This window comes from Vipera berus (genome assembly GCF_964194415.1).
Source record: "Vipera berus genome assembly, chromosome: 1".
Taxonomy (NCBI): domain Eukaryota; kingdom Metazoa; phylum Chordata; class Lepidosauria; order Squamata; family Viperidae; genus Vipera; species Vipera berus.
Genome location: NC_138202.1, coordinates 362716567 through 362733595, shown reverse-complemented (window position 1 = coordinate 362733595; position 17029 = coordinate 362716567). Strand labels below are relative to the sequence as shown.

The window sequence follows — 17029 nt, the reverse complement described above, 5'->3', positions numbered from 1 at the left end:
TCGGTCTAGATAGGGCCGTAATTGGCGCACCAGGCGAACCTGGGCAAAGGTTCCCCTAGTCACAGATGTTATGTGGTCTTCCAAGGAAAGCTGTGAATCCAGAACAAATATGGGACTAAAAAGTTTCACTTAGCATTCGAATAAGTAGTGGATTTATATGATGTATAACTAGCTTGTAGTTATTTTATTAAGAGTTAAAGTGCGATAGAATTTAATATTTTATTGTTGTTTGCATATTTTAGATTATGTTTGTATTTTTATACCCTGTATTTAGCTCTGGGAAGTTGGGGGGGGAGGGGAGGGGAGAGTTGGGGAGGTTTGGGGAGAGGGGAGGGGGATGGGAGGGGTTTTGTATTCAAAAATGTACTGTAAAACTTTTCAATAAAAAAAAGACACACCTTTACAGTATACAAAATTTTATTAAACAACTGAAACGCCACGTGGACACTCGACACTAAACAAACACTTTCAGAGGAGCCCAACGACATCGGGCGGGAGGGGGTAATCAGGAGGTGCGGGGCAGGCTAGGCGTAGAGGTCCTCCCGGTCGGCTGAGTAGACCTCCCCCTCCTGCAGGAGGGCAAAGTTGAGGAAGTGGGAGGGGCGATGGACCTCGTGGTAGAACTCCTTTGGGTTGGCCAGCTGCAGCTCGTACTTCATGTTGGGGTCGTGCCGGACGCCTGCAAGGGAGGAGGGTCCTGCTCTAGAGCCCGAAGGCAGCCTCACGCGCCCTCCCGCCCCTGCCATGCCTTGGGCCCTCCATCAGGACCCACGGGAGGGAGGGGGAGGGCTCTGCACTCACCCATGAAGTTGTAGTTCCAGGAGGCCTGGGCCGGCACCATGAAGAAGCCGAGGAATCGGTCAGAGAGCAGCATCTGCACCCGCTCGTAGTGGGAGGGCAGGTAGCCCTTGGGGTTGTTGCCCTTGTCCGTGTTCTGCCGGCCCCACTCGTAGCCGCTGGGGGTCAGCTTGTAAGCCGTCAGGGTGCAGGAGCCGGGAGTGAAGCTGTGAGAGAAGGGGCCGGTCAGCAAAGGGGGAATCGACTCTGGGGCTCTCCCCCCCCCAGCAGGCGAGCGAGCGCCCGGAGTCACCTGCAGGTGATGATGATGGTCTTCTCCCCGTCCCAGGAGGGGTTCTCGGCCATGACTTTGGCGTGGGTGGTGACGTCTTGTGGGGAGAGCTGGGGAGACTCGTTGGGCTGGGTGTGAATCCACCCCAGGGGCTCCATTTCCTGTGTTTGGGGCAGAAGCCGCGGGTCAAGCAGGGTCAAGAGCACGGAGGTCCTGCCTACCTGCTGCCCCCCCCCCCACAATGGGGCACTTGCTGCAAGATGGAAGTGCCCAACTGCCTCCTCTGGAGAAACAAAAGGTCCCTGCCACACCCCCCCCCACACAAACCTGGGGCACCCCAAAGAATTACTTGCCTTGAGGTACTCATGCTGGGGCAGCTGGCCGGGCAAGTGGACTGTCTGGTGGGTTCCCCACTGAGGCACCATCACAATACACCGGATCTCCTTCACCTGGGGGTTGTCTGGGGGACTCACCCCATAGAGGTACCCTGCAATCTGGGGGGAGAGGGAGGCCGGGTCACCTGGCCACTCGCAGCCGAGGGTCTTGGCAGAGGGAGGGAGGCAGGCCGGGCTGCACCAGGAACTCGGCTGAACTCCTGGGATGTGTGAAGGGACAAAGCATCTGGGCTGCCCCTGCAGAGAGTGCGGGCACTCTTTGTGGCACCCTCAGGCACGGCTCAGTCAAGGAGGCCCTGGCAAAGGTCAGTGGCTGTTTTGGCCTTGTTCTCCCCTTGCAAGGACCCACTCGTGTCGAAAACTGGATGCAGCAGAGAAGAGACGAGTGAGACTCTTGAGCTAAAACCGAGAAGGCCAGAGGAGACGGCCCCTGGGTGACCCGGGGGAGGGAAAGGGTCAAGGAGGCCAGGGGCACCTGAGCTCGCAGGTCGGAGATGCAGATGAACTTCTTCAGGACGTTCTTGGGCAGGATGTAGGTGTAGCCAGTCTCCTTGATGTCGTCCGAGGAGACATAGATGTGGTTGGTCCGCAGGTGCAGGTTGGCCGCGGAGATGGCCCTGGGGGGAGGAAGCGAAGTGGGTGACCGCCTGCTGCAAGCGGCACCTGAGGAGGGTGGGGAGGCAGCCCCCCTCCCTCCGGGCTTCCGCCGCCCACCTGACCCGCCACTCGGTCTTGGAGGAGAAGGTCTGGGTCTCGTAATTGCTGGTGGTGGAGGTGATGATCTCGTCGCCGTGCTTGTTGACCGTCCGTGTCTGGGTGGCCGTCAGCTGGCTCTGCTCCTTGGTCTGCTTCTCGATCTCCGCGATCTGCTGCCGCTGCTGGGAGGGGGCCGAGATCTCCATGCCCAGAATGATGTCCCGGATCTCTGACTGGGTCAAGGAAGCCACATTCACGCTGGCAAAGAGCGAGCAGGAAAAGGTCAGGTCTGGCCGACCGAAGCCTTCGGAGCACCACCCTAAGGGCTTCGGGGTGCTGGTGGAGATTCCCCTGGCCTCAAGCTGGCTGGCAGGCAGGCCGGGACCCCCCTCCGTGCCACGAGGGGAGGTCGAGAGAGCCACGCGGCCACCTACTTGTTCTTCTTGCCGTAGTCGGCCAAGATCAGGTCCTTCAGCTGCACCTCCACTTTGATCCACTCCTCGTCAGTCAAGGTGGGCCAGATGTGATGAGGCTCAGTGATGGTGGTCTTGTCCGGCTTCAAGATGACTTTGGCCCGATCGTTGTTCACGTGCAGCGCCCGCAGGATGAGGATCAGGCGGGAAAAGGCCTGGGGGAGGGGGGGAAACGGGATTGGCATCCCACGCGCACCAGGGGGGCAGAGGCTGGCTCATGTCCAGCCGGCCCTCCCAGCGCGCCCGTGTGGGAACGGCCAGGAGGCTCACCGTGTAGGAAGAGATGGTCTTCAGCCAGTCATCGTAAAGGTTGAAGAGGACCATCTGGGGTTCTGTCGCCTTCAAGATGAGGTCCCCAAACTTCTCCACCTTCAGGCAGGCCTGGAAGGGCAGCTGCAGTTCTGAGCCTTTGATCACGATGTTGGGGAAGTCCAGCAAGTGCACCTGGCAGGGGAGAAAAGGCCCCCCAGGGGAGGGTGGGGATTAGGGCTGTCCAGAGCTCCAGGCTACGGCCACAGATCCAACTGGAGGAGGAGGAGGAGGCGCTGCCTCCGTCCCATCCCTCCCCTGATGTGGCAGCTCAGCCCCCCAGGGGCTCCCCTTCCTCTCCTGCCCCTCAGCCTACCTCCAAAGGGTCCAACATGCCCTTCCGGGTGACGATGATCTGCTTGGGCTGCTCCTCCACAGGCAGGGACCGGATCAGAGCCGCCACCTCCTCTGCGGTCTTCCACTTGGCCAGCTGGCAAGGGGGGCAGCGAGCGGGATGAGCGAGGGCCGGGAGGGATCCAGAAGGCAGGCTTCCTTCCCTCCCTCCCTCCCCCAAGGGAACAGGGGCCAAGACCTCACCTGGCCCAAGCGCTTTTGCCCAGCCCAAACAGAAGTGTGGATGATCTTCAGGAAGAGCTGCCCGGTCCGAGGGTTGAAGATGAAGATGGCCCCGTTGATTGGCTTGGTGGTCAAGTTTCCTTCAAAGGTCTAAGGAGCAGCTGCTGGTCAGAAGGTTCCCAGCCCCTCCCCCGCCCTCCACGTGCCAGGGAGGGGGGAGCCCAGACCCCCCTGCCCCTCACCTTGTGGATGGTGACCCTGTAGACGTTGGTGTCGTCCACAAACCAGATGATCTGGTTGGAGAAGAGCTCCCCGTAGTTCTGGGAGGACAGGTAGGGCTCGGTGGGCTCCGAGGAGTAGAGCTGCAGCCCCTTGCGGATGCGCTCCCTCAGCACGTACAAGGCCGGGTTGGCCTTCATGATCTTGGCCATGGCCTGCTGGATCAGGGGCTTGCTTCCGGGGAACCAGTTTCCGTAGGCGCTGGGAGGGGGGCAGGGAACAGAACGAGTTCCTGAAGGCAGGGGACACACACGGACACACACACACACACAAAGGGAACCTGCCTCTTCCATACCAGGCCCAAAGGAGGTGACCGTGCCCTAACGCCACTCTGGCTGACCCACCGAGCCTGCTGGTAGATCCCTGCCTCCCTCACCTGTGCAGGTTGTAGGCCAGGTCAATGGCAATGAGGACCCCAGTGGGGGAGGGGTAGATGCTCATGTTGTCTGTCGTGTAGTCCAGGAACTTTGCCCGGGCGTAACGCTCAATGTCATGTGAATCGTAGTCTCCCCAACGCAGCTGGATGTCGATCCAGTACTTCTGGGTGGTGGTACTGTCCATCACGTCCCTGGGCGGCAGCAGTGGAGGAGGAGGAGGAGGAGGAGGAAGGGCGGGAGGCCATCAGCATGGGGGAAGCAGGCAGGGCAGCAGGGGAGGAGCCCCCGTCTCCCCGCTCCAGCCCCAAGGGGCTTACTTGGAGTCGGCCAGCAGGGATGGCCGGGAGACGTTCCACTTGTAGGAGGCGAAGAGGAGGATGTCCGCACAGGAGGAGTTCATCTTGTAGGACTTCCTGGGGTGGATGGTCTCCTTCTGCACGGTCTCAATCTCCAAGGCGTCCAGCTCCTGGTCAAACACCTGGAACCGGCGAAGAGGGGGGAGGAGGAGGGGGGGTTTGACAGCGAGTGGGGGGAGGGGGCCTGAGCTCCTGTGGAGGAACTCAGCCACCTGGGGCCGCCTTTTGCAGGGCTCCGGAGCCCCCCGCCCAGGAGAGCCAAAGGGTCCCCCCTCACCTGGCAGAGGTCCATGACGATGCTCTCGTGAATCTTCTGCCACAGGTGAGCCCGGAAGATCTGGATCAGGGAGATCTTCAGCGTGGGGATCTTGCCGTGCATGAAAATGCCAGTCAGGTCCAGCTGCACCTGGAAGCCCACGTACACCTGCCGGGGGGGGGGGAGAGGTGAGGCCTCATTGAGCTTCAATCCAGAGGCCCTCTTTCCACTGACCCCCCCCCCTTTCAGGCCCGATCCAGAGGGACACCCCCCTCCCCCCTGCCACACCGGACGGGAGCACGACTCACGTTGGCCCTGTTGATGGTGGGAGACCACCAGAGGGTGAACCTTCGGTTAGGGATCTGGTTGAGACCCGAGCGCTGGGCATTGGTCAGCTTCTTCCACTTCATGGACTCCTCAAAGCCGCTGGCTTTTTCCCTGGGTGGACAGGAGAGCAGAACGCATCAGGCCAGGAGCTGCCCGCAGCCCCCCCATCCCCCAGAGGCCACGGCACGGAGCGCTCCTCCTCACCAGAAGAGCCCCTCCCAGGTGGGGAAGTAGGTGCCCTTGAAGAGCGTGTGCTCCAGGATGCCCTCCACTCCTCCCAGGGCCTGGATCATGTCCGTGCGGTAGTTGTTCAGGTTCCAAAGCTTCCCGTCGTGGCGCTGGTGGGTCCACCAGAAGGGGTTCTGCTTCAGCACCTGGGGGGGGGGAGAGAGAAAGGGCCTGGGGAGGGGCCACAGAGCTGGCAGCCCTGGGAGCCCCACGACTTCCACACCACCAGCTATCAGGAGCGGGCATGCTGGGAGGCGAGGGGGCAGGCACAAACCTGGTACTGCTTGAAATCCGTCCTGACTCTCCAGCCCTTGTCGTAGGCCAGCGTGTGCCGGTCCTTTTGGAAGAGGGTGTTGATGCGAGGAATGCCCCTGTCCCACGAGTCCTCCAGGTCCTCCAGAGTCAGACGCCTGCGGCAGGGAGAAGGGACCAGGCTGGCTGAACCAGAGGCTGCCTGATCTGCGCCACAGGCCCCACCAGGCCCAGGGAAGACCCACCGGCTGCATTCAGTCCCTTTCAACCTGGGCTAACTTTTTCTGAGCCTGGAACGATTTACAGAGCCAGCCCCTTCGGATCGCGTCACGTTACACGGACAAGTTCAAGACCTACTTTAAGGCCAGTGTGCAAATCCTGCCTTAGCATTAGCCCCCCCAGGGGCCCATCACCCGGCCAGAGCTCTCCTCCCTCTGCCCAAGGGGCATCTTCCTCCCTGCCCGAGGGTCTGCGTCCCCGTGGCCCACCTGTTCTGAGCGATGGCCTCCTGCCGCTTGAGGGCGTATTCGGCCCACACCCGCTGGGAGTCAATGAACTCGCTCTCCCACGGCTGGATGTACCGGTACAGGTTGGGGATCAGCTGGTCCTCCTCGTGGCTCATCCCGGACCGGAAGTGGGTGATGCCCACGTCTGTCTGCTTGGACCACCTGAGGAGCAGAGCGACTGGCTCAACCCAGGGGCTGAGACCGGCCCTCCCCACCGGCAGACGGAGCAGCCGCCTCCTCACCTGAGGTCGGACTGAGGGATCAGGACGTGGCCCATGGACAGCATGCCCAGCCCCCCAAGCTCCTTGGGGGTGTAGAAGACCACGGGCGGGAAGCGGCTGGGCATCTTGGAGTTCAGGCCAATCTTGATCCGAGTCTGGATCTTGTTCTCGCACTTCACCAGCAAGTCCAGCAGCTCCTGCGTGTTCACCACGGCCTCTCGGAAGTAGGTCATCAAGCCGATCAGGGCCGTGTTCCACTTGTTCACGATCTGCCAGTGGGAGAGGAGAGGGAGGACGGGAGCTCGGCACTCCCCCTGCCTGGGTCTGAGCCGAGACTTCCTCCCACAACCAGCCTCCCTACCTTGGTGAAGGTGGTGGACCCTGAGGCCATCAGGATCTGCCTGACCCGGTTGTGGAACCTCTGCATGGACTCGTCGTCCACTCGCAAGAAACACTGTGCGGTGCGTTCCTTGGTCACCTACAAGAGCAGAGAGCAATGAGCGTTGGGGGGGGGCACTTTGCCAGCTCCCCCCCCAGAAGGAAAACCCTCTCCGGAGGCCGCCCACCTCGTTCTGCAAGTTCCACACGCCGTCCTTGTGGGTGAACTCTTCGTAGCTCGTCCGGCACTTGGGCAGGATGCGACATTCAAAGCCGCACATGTTGAAGAGCAGGTTCGGGTTGTCCTTGCTGTACACGGACACAAAGCTGTTCTCCCACTGCACAGTGGTGACGGAGCGCGGCAGCCGGTTCTTGATGTCCCAGAAGACGGCGCGGCCCCTGCCAAGGGGAAGAGGCGAGTTTACGGGCTGGCCCTCCAGCCCCACCCGGGAGCAGCAGGAGGGCAGCCACCCCGCCGGCCACACACTCACAGGTTAACGTCATGCTTCATGAGGCGCATGCGAGCATCACGAGGCCAGCACTTCTTGTTGTTGTAGCCCACAATGTTCTCGTTGTTTGGATCCGGGTGCTCAGTCAGATAGCGCTGGATCAGGTCCCTGGCCTCATCCGCGCTGAACCTGCAGAATGGCAGCCCAGAGGCGTCAACCCTCTCCGCGCACTGTCCCTGGAGATAAGGAGGGGGCTGGGGCCCAGGAGTACCCCCACTGCTCTGTGATACCCCCCATGCTGGCCAAATGGGACAGCAAGCAGGCTGGACAGTCAAAGCAGCCCAACCAGTTGCTGAGAATTAACGTGAACAGAGTCGAGGGCCACCCACAACCAACTGGTGGGAAATGTGCAGTTTGTGTGTGTGTGTGTGTGTGTGTGTGTGTGTGTGTGAATTCAGAAACATGCCATCCCTGCCAGGTGCCCCCCACCCCCCTCATTTGGCACCTGAAGAAGATGTGGATGCGGTCGATGTATCTGCAGAACAGGCGTATCGGGTGGGCCACCTCTGTGGCCAGGTCCTGGAAGCTGAGGAAGTCGTTGGGCATCTGCGGGGGCCCGGCCATCTCACTGGCCCGGTGCAGGCCAAGCACCAGCAGGTCCATCACCAGCCCGTAGTACTGGACGATGAAGGAGGCGAACTGCAGGCCCCGGATGATCCCGTAGGAGTTGGTGTGGTTCATGTCCTGGGGGGGAGGGGGGGAAGGAGAGGGTCAAGGGCGCCTCTGGGGTTACACCTGCGCCGGGAGGCCAGCAGCCCACTTAGCCTACCTTGTAGTTGATGACCACGTTGTTCTTGGCTGTCATGTAGTCGGCAATGTTGTGGTCGACAATCAGACGCAGCAGCCTGTTGAGCAGCGTCAAGTCGATCTTCTCGTACATCTTCTCAAAGCGGGACTCCAGCATCACATTGCACTCCCCTTCGCTGGTCTCCCACACGTCCTGCAGGTTGTTGATCCCTGGAAGCCCCCGAAAGATTGCAAGGGAGGAAGATTGCAAGGGAGGAAGGGCCCCCTTGGCACCCTGCAGCCAGAGGGGGCCACAGGCTGGCTGGTCACGTCCTTCTCTGCCGTCCCAGGACAACTCGACACTTCCAGCCTGGACCATCCGGCCCTTTCCTCCCTCCACAACCACTGGGTCAAGCCCCCGTCGCCGTCTCTCAGCTTACGCCACCCAGTCTTAGGAAGGGAGGGGCGGTTTTGCCCGTGGGAGCCCACGCCCAGACTCACCCTGGCACCACTTGTACACCAGCAGCGGAGGGGGCTCTGTGTCAGCTGGCTTGATCCAGGGAGGGAAGAGACGTCTCTTGTCTGCCTCGTACCACAGGTATTGGTCCAGGTAGGCATCTGTGATCTTCTCCAGGGGCTCCACGTCATAAACGGGGACCAGGTGGCTGTAGAGGTCCATAAACTCGATGCCCACCTAACCAAGGAAGGCGCTGGTCAGGGCACTCGTGCGTGAGGCTCTGGTAGGCAGCCACGCCCTGCTGTGAAACCCGACTGAGGCCGCCCTGTCCTCTTGCCCTCTTGCTCACCTCCTTGAAGGCCCGCTGGGTGAGCAAGTGCCGCTTGATGCGTGAAAGGGCCTCGTGAGGGTTGTCATAGGCCTGCTCGATCAGGCCCAGCTCCTCCCGCTGGGACTGGTTCAGACGAGATTTCACGCTGGGGGAAGGAAGTGCACTCAGACCTCTTCAGAGAGAGCGCCGGGAAGCAAGCCAGGAGGCAGGGGAAGCCGGTGGGACCTCCTGCCACATGATCTCCCAGACATAAGAGAACGCACTTGCAGGCGATAAGCTCAGCGCGGAAAAGAGTTGGGGTACAAACAAAGCAGGCCTTTTCACAGAACGCCTGGGTGCTGCGTTGTGTGACCCCGAGCACCCCACCCCTAAGCACCACACGCCCCCTCCCTCCTCAGGGTACCTGTAAGCCTCCTTCAGCCTCTCCAGGGCCAAGATCAGGAGCTTGGTGTCGTGTTTGTAGGAGAGAGGAGGGAAAGGGATCGGGGAGAAGCGCCGGCTCTCCAGCCAGTGCACCGTGGTGGTGTAAACGGCCACGGCCTCCTCTGCGGTGATGTACGGACCGTCCTGCAGACGAAGCACGGCAGGGTCAAAGCCAGGCCACCCACGGCACGTCGGCCTGCCTCCCCCGGCGAGGGGCCCGAGTGGCTGCCCACCTTCAGGTAGTTGTGCTGCCTCTCCTGCTCGGCCTTCAGGTAGAGGCGAGTCAGGCGGCCCAGGTTCTTCTTGCAGACCGTCTTGTCCACAGTGGCCCCGCGGCGGATGCGCTCCCGGTTGTAGTGCGCTGTGTTGGTCCACCAGTCGGCTTTGGCCTTCACGTACCGCAAGATCATGTTCTCGATGGGTGTTGGCAGCCCCGGGACCTGCAGTGGGAGAGGAGGAAACGGAGAGGTTGCACCACCTGAACGGCCGGCTCCACGGGGTGGAGGGAGGGAGGGAGGGGCGGGGGCCTCGGGGACTTGCCTTCCAAGGGATATTGGCCTTCCAGCACCGCCAGGCTTCGCTCAGGTGCTGCAGGATGGTCCGGGCCTTGTTCTGCTTGATCCCCTCGGGCATCATGTCCAGGATATCGTGCATCACTGCCGCCCGCAGCTCCAGGTCAAAGTGGGACTCTACCCGCTGCTTGGTGACCGTCTTGGCCACCCCCTTTGAGTGGCGGCCTGGAAGGAAGGATGAAGAACAGATCCCCTACCTGGTGGCTCCTTGAACCTCCCAGGAGGCCACTGGATCTCCCCAGGGTGGCAGAAAAGCTCTCGGCGTCTCTAGGATTCAGGGTCGATTTGGAAGGACTTTTAGGATTTTTAGAGAAAAAAGGGATCAACTACAGCACCGAAGCAGCAAGGGAAACGGGCGAGACTTGCACCAACTTGTCCATCTGAGGCAGAATCTATTTTGGGCTAGAGCTGGAGAGTATCCTGGATGAAATTTACCCAGCCAGGATTCACAGCAAGTTGCCTTGGCTGGTCTTGTGACGGCTTCCAAGCCAGCAGTGAAGGTGGGGAGTGAGGCCGCTCTTCCTGAGGGGCCCCCCTCTTTCCTGAGGGGCCACTTCCAATCTAGAGCAGTGGCAAGGGAGGGGCCAAGCCCAGGGCTCACCACTAGAGAATGCCAAAGGATTGGCTCTTCTCTCTCCTGATGCTCAGCGTCGCTTGGGGCGAAGCTACTCAGTTACAGATCTCTAACCACGCCAGGCAGGAGAGGCAGTGGAGCATGGGACCTGGTGCCCGGGAGCTATTAGCATCTGGCCGGGGAGGAGGCGTGGACTTGGAAGCCAACTGTTTCCAGAGCTAACCCTAACCCTGTGACGCTTCTGAAGAATTAGTAAAACTACAGGAAATCCTTCCAGGAAAAAAACCCTACAGGTTCACAAACGACCCAAGGCCGTTTGAGGATTCACGAGGGGGCATTTTGCCGACCCCCGTCTCTCGTTCCCCCCCCTGGATGGGGCTGCTCAAGGAGGCCTGAATGGCCCGACTAAAGGCAGCCGCCAGAGAGGCTCTGCTTACCTTCAAACTGCCTGGCCAGGAGGTTCCCGAGCCAGCGTTCCAGCAGAGGCGTAATCCCTCTCATGAAGAAGAGCCACACGCGCCAGCCTGGAGCCCAGAAACCACAGCCGGGGCCCTTCCCCACCGGCCCCTACACGAGGGAAGGAAGCGCCCAGTCGGTTTCATGGGGACCTCCGGACACGGCCTGACGCCCAAGTACCCTCGCAACTGCCTGGAGCGGAATGGGCCCACCTGACGTGCGGGTCCCAGGCTGGGGGAGAGGGCCAGTAGGACCCCACCCGTGAGATTCACCTGCTGCAATGCCCGTGTGTCAGAAAAGGCTCCCCCCTGAAGCCAGGTTGACCTCCTGGAAATTACAGAGCTGTTCAGGAGACCCCCCCCACGTTAACGATTCTGCACTCGAGCGACGTAACTATTTTTACAGAGTATTATTTCCGGTAAACGGGGGAGCCTCTTGGGATCCCAGCAGGGGCTAAACCTCCCCGTGGCTCAGCTGCACTCACTGTGTTGAAGCGGTAATAGATGAGGTGCTTGAGGTCCTTGCACATCCGGATCTGCCTCATGAGTTTGTATTTGTACCGGTACATCCCCGTCAGCTGCCCGACGTGAGCAAAGATGTACTGGAGGCCGTCTGCCAGCTGTGGGGAGAGGTGGCAGCAAGGCTTAGAGACTGCACCCAGCCCAGGGTTCAGCTGGGGGGCGGGGGGCTCGGTGCTCTCTGGGCCAGGTGCGGGGCTGGCAGGGTGACCCAGGGCCTCTCAGGACCCTGGCATTCAGCAGGAGGGCACGACCCACCTGGAAGGCATCCACGTTTCCTAGCCTGTACTGGACGTGGCTGTCCACCACCAGCTTGGTCAGACGCAGCACCTCACGGCAGAGGTGGAAGGCGTTGCCAAAGCGAGACTTCTTCCTTTCCTGCCGAGAGGAGACACCCTCAGCAGGGGGCACTGGGGAACCCGGAGGAGGAGGAGGGGGGGTTCCAGCAGGGACAGTCCCAGTGGGTTCCTCTGCCTCCCACCCCCGGGCGCGGTTGCCTGAAAGCAGGACTGGGGGGATGCGCAAAACACCGCGAGGGGCGTACAGCTCCCGGCCAAGGGCGTTGGGGGGGGGAGCTGACCTATCCCTGCTGCCGCTAAGGGGCAAGGGAAGGGGGAGGCACCTTGGTGGTGAGGGTCTTGACAGGCTTCAGGTTGAAGTTGTAGTCCAGGTGGAGGTAGTTGAGGTTCTTGCGGTGGATCAGAAGGTTGAGCATGTTGTAGCCCTGGCGGCAGACCTGCAGCCCCACCTCCACCCAGTCCAGCTTGGTGGACTGGAAGAACTTGGTGGCCTTGAAGGAGCGGAAGAGGTACCTGGGGGCGGGAGACGGGGGGGCTGGGCGGGCCATCGTCTCCCCAGGTCCCCGCTCTCTCTTCTGCCCGCCAGCCAGTCTCAGCTGCCCCCTACTTCCAAGGAGCAGGAGACGCCAAGAATGAACTGGGGGGGAGGCTCTACGGAGTTCCCAGGACCCCCACTCACCTCTTCTTCTGCGCCTTGGGGGGCCTGTGCTTGAGGGCGTTCAGGACGTAGTACTTCAGGAGCTTCTGGTAAGAGACTCGCACCTTCACAGGCTGTCCGGCAGGGCAGTGCTCCCGGTACCTGACAGCCGGGGGGGGGAGGGGGGGAAAGAATGCTCTGAGTTCTCCGCCTGTGCGGAGCGAGAGCCCCGGAGGGCAAGCGCAGGTTCGGCCAAGGCAGGTGGTGAGAAACAGAGCAGCCATCCGGGGCCTTCAGAAGGAGAGGGGGCTGACGAGCCCTTTCGGGAAGCAAACTGGGCCACCTCAGTTGCACTTACCAGTTCTTGACCAGCGGTATGTCGAGGGCTCGCCGGGTCCGGCCGGAGCGCAAGTTAAAGGGCCGCGGAGCCCAGAGCAGGGCGATGCCGTTGGCCGTGTTGTCCGTGTAAAGAGGGGTCTCCTTGAGGAAGGGCTCCACAAACTCTGGCAGCTCAAACTCTTCGTCGTCCTCAGGGAGCGGCTCCTGGCTCTGGGAGGATCAGACGCGGTCACGGAGGCCCCCGAGGAAGCCCACCTCTCCCTGGCCGGCCCTCTGCTAGAAAGGGGGCCGGGGGGCAGCCCTCGAGGGCCGGAGGAGCCCAGTCGCAAGAACCACCGTCCCCTTCGGTCGAGCGGAAGTCAGAGGCGTCCCTCTTCCTCCTTTTGACAGCCCTGCTCCCGTTCCTCTGAATTTTATTAAAATGAGCATTTCCCCGATTTCCACCCATTACTCATTTGTTTTAGTCCCTCACGGTGGCTCTTATATTGCCGAAACTGCTGCTTTTACGGTACGCTGTATTTTCGTTTCTACGCAGAAGACCCTCTGGGGTCCCTCCGGAGGCTGAACCGGGCAGGAAGAGAAAACCCCCCAATGGTCTCACCTTAACCGAATGTCTGTGTGAAATGGGGTTGATGAGAGGATCAAAGTAGAAAGCTGGCAGGTCGGGATCCTCAGTCTTGATGAAGACCACATTGGGGGTGTGATACCTGCAGAGGAGGAGGTGCTGTCAGGACGAAGAGCTTCTCCAGATGCTGCCGTCACCGGGACTGAAGGCCGCCTGATGAACCTCTGGACCCGCCGTCTTGCTGGGCCGCGGCATCCAGCCTCCTAGCCCGCCTCTCCCTTCCCTCCGCTCCGCTCCCCCACCCCCGCCAACCTCACCAGGTGAGGTGGACGTGATGGGGAAGGTTGTTGTAGAGGTAGGGGAAGGCGATCTTGTACTCCGTCCGGATTGGCTGCCGGATGATGATCTTGTTGATGTCATTGAACTCGTTCCAGTCCTCATCCCTTGGAAGCCAGAAGAGGAAGAGCTGCCTTGAGGGGGAGGGCTGCTCGCAGAAGCTCCCAGGCTGCCCCCCCCCCCCCCGTCCCAGCAGAGGTCAAGGGATGCACTCTCTCTCTCACACACACACAAAATCCCCTGAAGCCTTCAGGCTCTTTTTTCCCCAAGCCAATAAACTCAGCTGACCACGCCCATTCTGACAGTCACGCAGGGAGGTTCCGCAAGCGAGCCCCCCCATACACCCCCCCATCATGCATTCCCCCAACGCCCGCAAGGCAAAATCTCTGCCACTCACTGCAGGTTGATGTCTCGAACCAGGGGCTCAAACTTGGGCCCCCCGGGGATGGCCATGTTGAGGGCCTTGGAGGTGAAAAAGGCCTTCAGGTCAAAGAGGTAAAAGTAGTTGTCGTCCACGAGGTCCGTGAGGAGCTGGTTGGCCAGGCGGTAGAGGGTGGACATCATGGGGAGGGTGAACTGCCATCGCTGGTAGGTGGAGCCGTTGACGTACCTGCAGCCCAGAAGAGGCCGTGAGGTCCCTGGGGGGGGGAGGGGGGGCTGCATTTGGCAACTGCCCTTCCCCACAAAGCCTCTGTTCCGCAGGGGAGAACTGAGGGCGCTGGGGGCTACTCCTGCAGCTCTTCTGGACCCTCCATGAGGTCGGAGCACTAACTGCAGGGACTGAAGACGGCCTCTCTCCTTGAAGCAGGAGACACCCGAAGCCTTTCGCTGACCCAGCAAAGGACCCACACACCTTGCTCCAGGTTCAAGCCCTGCCCACCTCCGGTCCGGGAGCTGGGACCCCGTCAGTTCTCTGGCCAGGCATGTGAGGAGGGGGGATACCTGGCACCATTTCTCACTCCTCCCCCGCCCCGGAAGGGAACACGTAGGTGTACGCACTTGCGGCTGTCCTTCAGGGGCTGGTGATCATAGAACCAGTCCAAGACGGGAGCGTCTTCCTCCGGGTCCAGCTCCAGCTGGATGGCCTCCAGGGGCTCCACGTCCAGGATGTTGTCTGCGTAGTCGAGGGGGGGCTCTTCATCGTCAAAGGGCGGGAAGCGCATCCGCTTGAAATGCCGCCGGTCCCTCTTCTCCCGTCGCATCATGATCCACATGGACCTTGGGACACATCGAGTTCCAAGAATCAGCCGCGGTGCGGGGCCGATCCTGGGCCGCCTCTGCCCCCCAAGTGCCAGCTGGGGAGGCTCCCTTACCCCCACTGGGCGATGTACACCGGCTCGATCACCCAAGGGATCTCGTTCACGAAGGAAATGGCACCAGTGATATGGTAGAGCACAGGCACATCACGGATCTGCTCCCAGGGCATCGGCATGTTCTCCAGGAGCTTCAGAACTGCGTGAGGCATGTACTTCAGGGCCCTGGGAGGGAGGGAGGGAGAGGGGAGAAGCACTTGATACCCACCCTAGCCTTAGACTAGCCCCTGCTGGACTCTGGTTGGCCAGCACAGCCATTACAATGCAGGGAGGGACTGGCAGGAAAAGCCTGCTCAGCTACCGGAGTGCAATTCTCAAAACATGCAGGAATTTCGCTGCAAGGAAGAAGCCCAAGGACCTACAAATCCCCTTCGGTCTAGCCTGGTGGGACAGAATGTAGATTTGGCCTCGGAAAAGCGGGAAGAGGGCAACGAACTGTTACGGGAAAAAGACAACTCCGTCCCGGGAAAGCGTGAGGAAAAAAGCTCAAAGGTAACCCTGTCTCAATTTTGTTTGGGGTAAGATGGGGCACATGGAACTCTGGCTGGCCTCCAAGGTTCTGCTATTGTCGCCTACAACAACACAGCACGCTCCTAGAGTCCCTGCGGCTTCCTGGCCGACCTCAAAGGCCGACCTCCATCGCAATGCCCTGTCTGAAGAGGCCAAGGAAAAGAACTGCTGGCCACTGCCGCAGGCGTTTCCTGGGCTCCAAGGGATTCTCCCACGCGGAGACTCTGTCCGGGGGCCATCTGTAAACCCCCTCAGGCTCACAACCCGAAAAGAATCTGATACGGTGTGACTAGCCCGCCCCCTCTCTCTTCCTCCTCTGGCCCTGTCAATGCCACATGCAGATCAGCAAAATGCCCAGCGCATTTTGAACCACGGCACTCGGCCCCTGACCCCTCAGGACATCTAGTGGGCAGCGTCAGACGCCGTCCTGATCGAGCCTCCCGTGCTCTTCAGCCGGAGATCTCCTGAATGAAAACGTACGTGACGGAGCCGAGATGCGCGCAACTCAGCCAAGCCTCCCGCCTGGCTTTTTCTCGGTGGAAAAGGAGCTTCCGCAGTTGCCCAACCTCCCGGTCCAAGCAAGCCGTGGCATCTTCCCCAAGCCTCACCCCAGATACACCCGCTTGTCGTGACGGAATTTCCTGTTGGTCATGTCTCCGTGGTCACGGATGATCTTCCTCACGTGCTCAGGTGGCATGTCCTCCTTCTGGGCGTCCACAAAGCCAAACTTCCTCTTCTCAGCATAGCGCTTTGCCTGCAGCTGTTGCCACTTGCGGGCTGAAAGGAGAAAGAGTCTCTTCGCTCATCCCTGACGTTCCCCCCCACCCAACTTCCAACGCGGGAGCAGAATCAGAGCAGAGCTGGAAGGGACCTTGGAGGTCTACTAGCCCAACCCACCGATCCAGCGGGAGACCCTTCAGACAAGCGGCTATCCGGTCTCTTCTCAAAAAGCCTCTTCCCGTCAGAGGCACCGTACCTTTCTCCTGCAATTTCTCCTCCGACATGTAGTCAGGCAAGGGAGTCAAGGGCGTAGGCAGGGGCGGGCAAGGCCCCCGGAAGGGGAACACTCCCGCCATGGTCAGGAAGGCGACCTGGGAGAAGGAGCGGAGACCATCGCTGGCGGAGAGCAGAGGCGGGCGGGCCCCTTTCTCTCCCCTCCGGTGAAGCTACCACGATCCGCCTCCCCGCCCCCCCCAAGGCAGCCTGGGCGGCACCAGCGACTCGGGCGGAACTGCAGGGGAGAGGCGGGGGCTCAGCCTACGAGGCGTCTGCAGGGGGACGGATAAGGCTCTACCGAGGCCTAGGATAATCGCGAAGGAAAACGGCCAACGGAGGGCCAAATCCACCCCGCGGAGCTTCCTCGCGACCCGCCGCCTCCTCCTCCTCCTCCTCCTCCTGACTCAGCTCAGGGCCGCCCCCCGTTTCCCCGAAGGCAGCCGGGAAGGAGGCAGGGAGGCCGGCTCCCGTTCCTGCGGGGGGGGGGGGGCGGAAGGACAGCGGCGCCTCCCCCTCTCGGCCAGGAGGGGGTCGCGGGGGGGCACTATCGGGGGGGGCTCGGCCGCCCTTCCCTCCGGCGGGCACGACGACCCCGAGGCCTCCCCCCCCACCCGGGCAGCGCGAACGAGGGAAAGGCCGGGCCTGGCCCGGAGGGGGCGCAGGGCGGGCGGGGAAGGGAAGGGACGGGGCTCCTCCCCTGCCGCACCTGCCTTCCCCTCGCGAGGGCTCCGACCAGGGACTCCCTTCGCTCCTCCGCGACCGAACTCCGCTAATGGCGGCGGCGAACACCGCTCTGCACGATCCCCGCCGGGAGTGCGCAGGCGCAGGGC

General features: G+C 61.4%; 1 protein-coding gene across 3 annotated transcripts; it reads right to left on the bottom strand.

The window, feature by feature from the left end:
* Positions 1-399: 399 nt before the first annotated feature.
* On the bottom strand, positions 400-17029 carry PRPF8 (pre-mRNA processing factor 8). Of its 3 annotated transcripts, none has more exons than XM_081346734.1 (43): positions 16906-17029; positions 16180-16294; positions 15812-15980; positions 14694-14858; positions 14380-14598; positions 13778-13990; positions 13362-13514; positions 13081-13186; positions 12499-12689; positions 12183-12302; positions 11827-12016; positions 11463-11582; positions 11171-11305; positions 10668-10797; positions 9625-9821; positions 9318-9524; positions 9065-9228; positions 8680-8806; positions 8375-8567; positions 7917-8104; positions 7593-7831; positions 7130-7276; positions 6827-7037; positions 6622-6738; positions 6282-6529; positions 6022-6201; positions 5556-5691; positions 5258-5427; positions 5035-5164; positions 4748-4894; positions 4432-4592; positions 4114-4305; positions 3701-3938; positions 3480-3608; positions 3259-3372; positions 2904-3077; positions 2595-2788; positions 2179-2418; positions 1940-2081; positions 1423-1563; positions 1091-1230; positions 802-1004; positions 400-679 (listed from the first exon to the last, which is right to left on the bottom strand). In XM_081346734.1, the coding sequence occupies exons 2-43, from the start codon at positions 16277-16279 to the stop codon at positions 525-527; spliced, it is 7035 nt and encodes a 2344-aa protein (XP_081202860.1). In that variant the 5' UTR covers positions 16280-16294; positions 16906-17029; the 3' UTR covers positions 400-524. The 3 variants fall into 3 exon arrangements, with proteins under 3 accessions (XP_081202860.1, XP_081202862.1, XP_081202861.1); XM_081346736.1 differs by having other exon boundaries at positions 13362-13487; XM_081346735.1 differs by having other exon boundaries at positions 16910-16924.

What these genes read in the sequence shown, in the direction of transcription:
- PRPF8 (XM_081346734.1), bottom strand. Translation starts at nt 16,279, where the DNA reads ATGGCGGGAGTGTTCCCCTTCCGGGGGCCTTGCCCGCCCCTGCCTACG. An exon ending in ACGTGGTCATCAACTACAAG is followed by an intron (nt 7,832 to 7,916) that starts GTAGGCTAAGTG and finishes CCTCCCCCCCAG; the next exon opens with GACATGAACCACACCAACTC. An exon ending in CGGATTTCAAGCAGTACCAG is followed by an intron (nt 5,428 to 5,555) that starts GTTTGTGCCTGC and finishes CCCCCCCCCCAG; the next exon opens with GTGCTGAAGCAGAACCCCTT.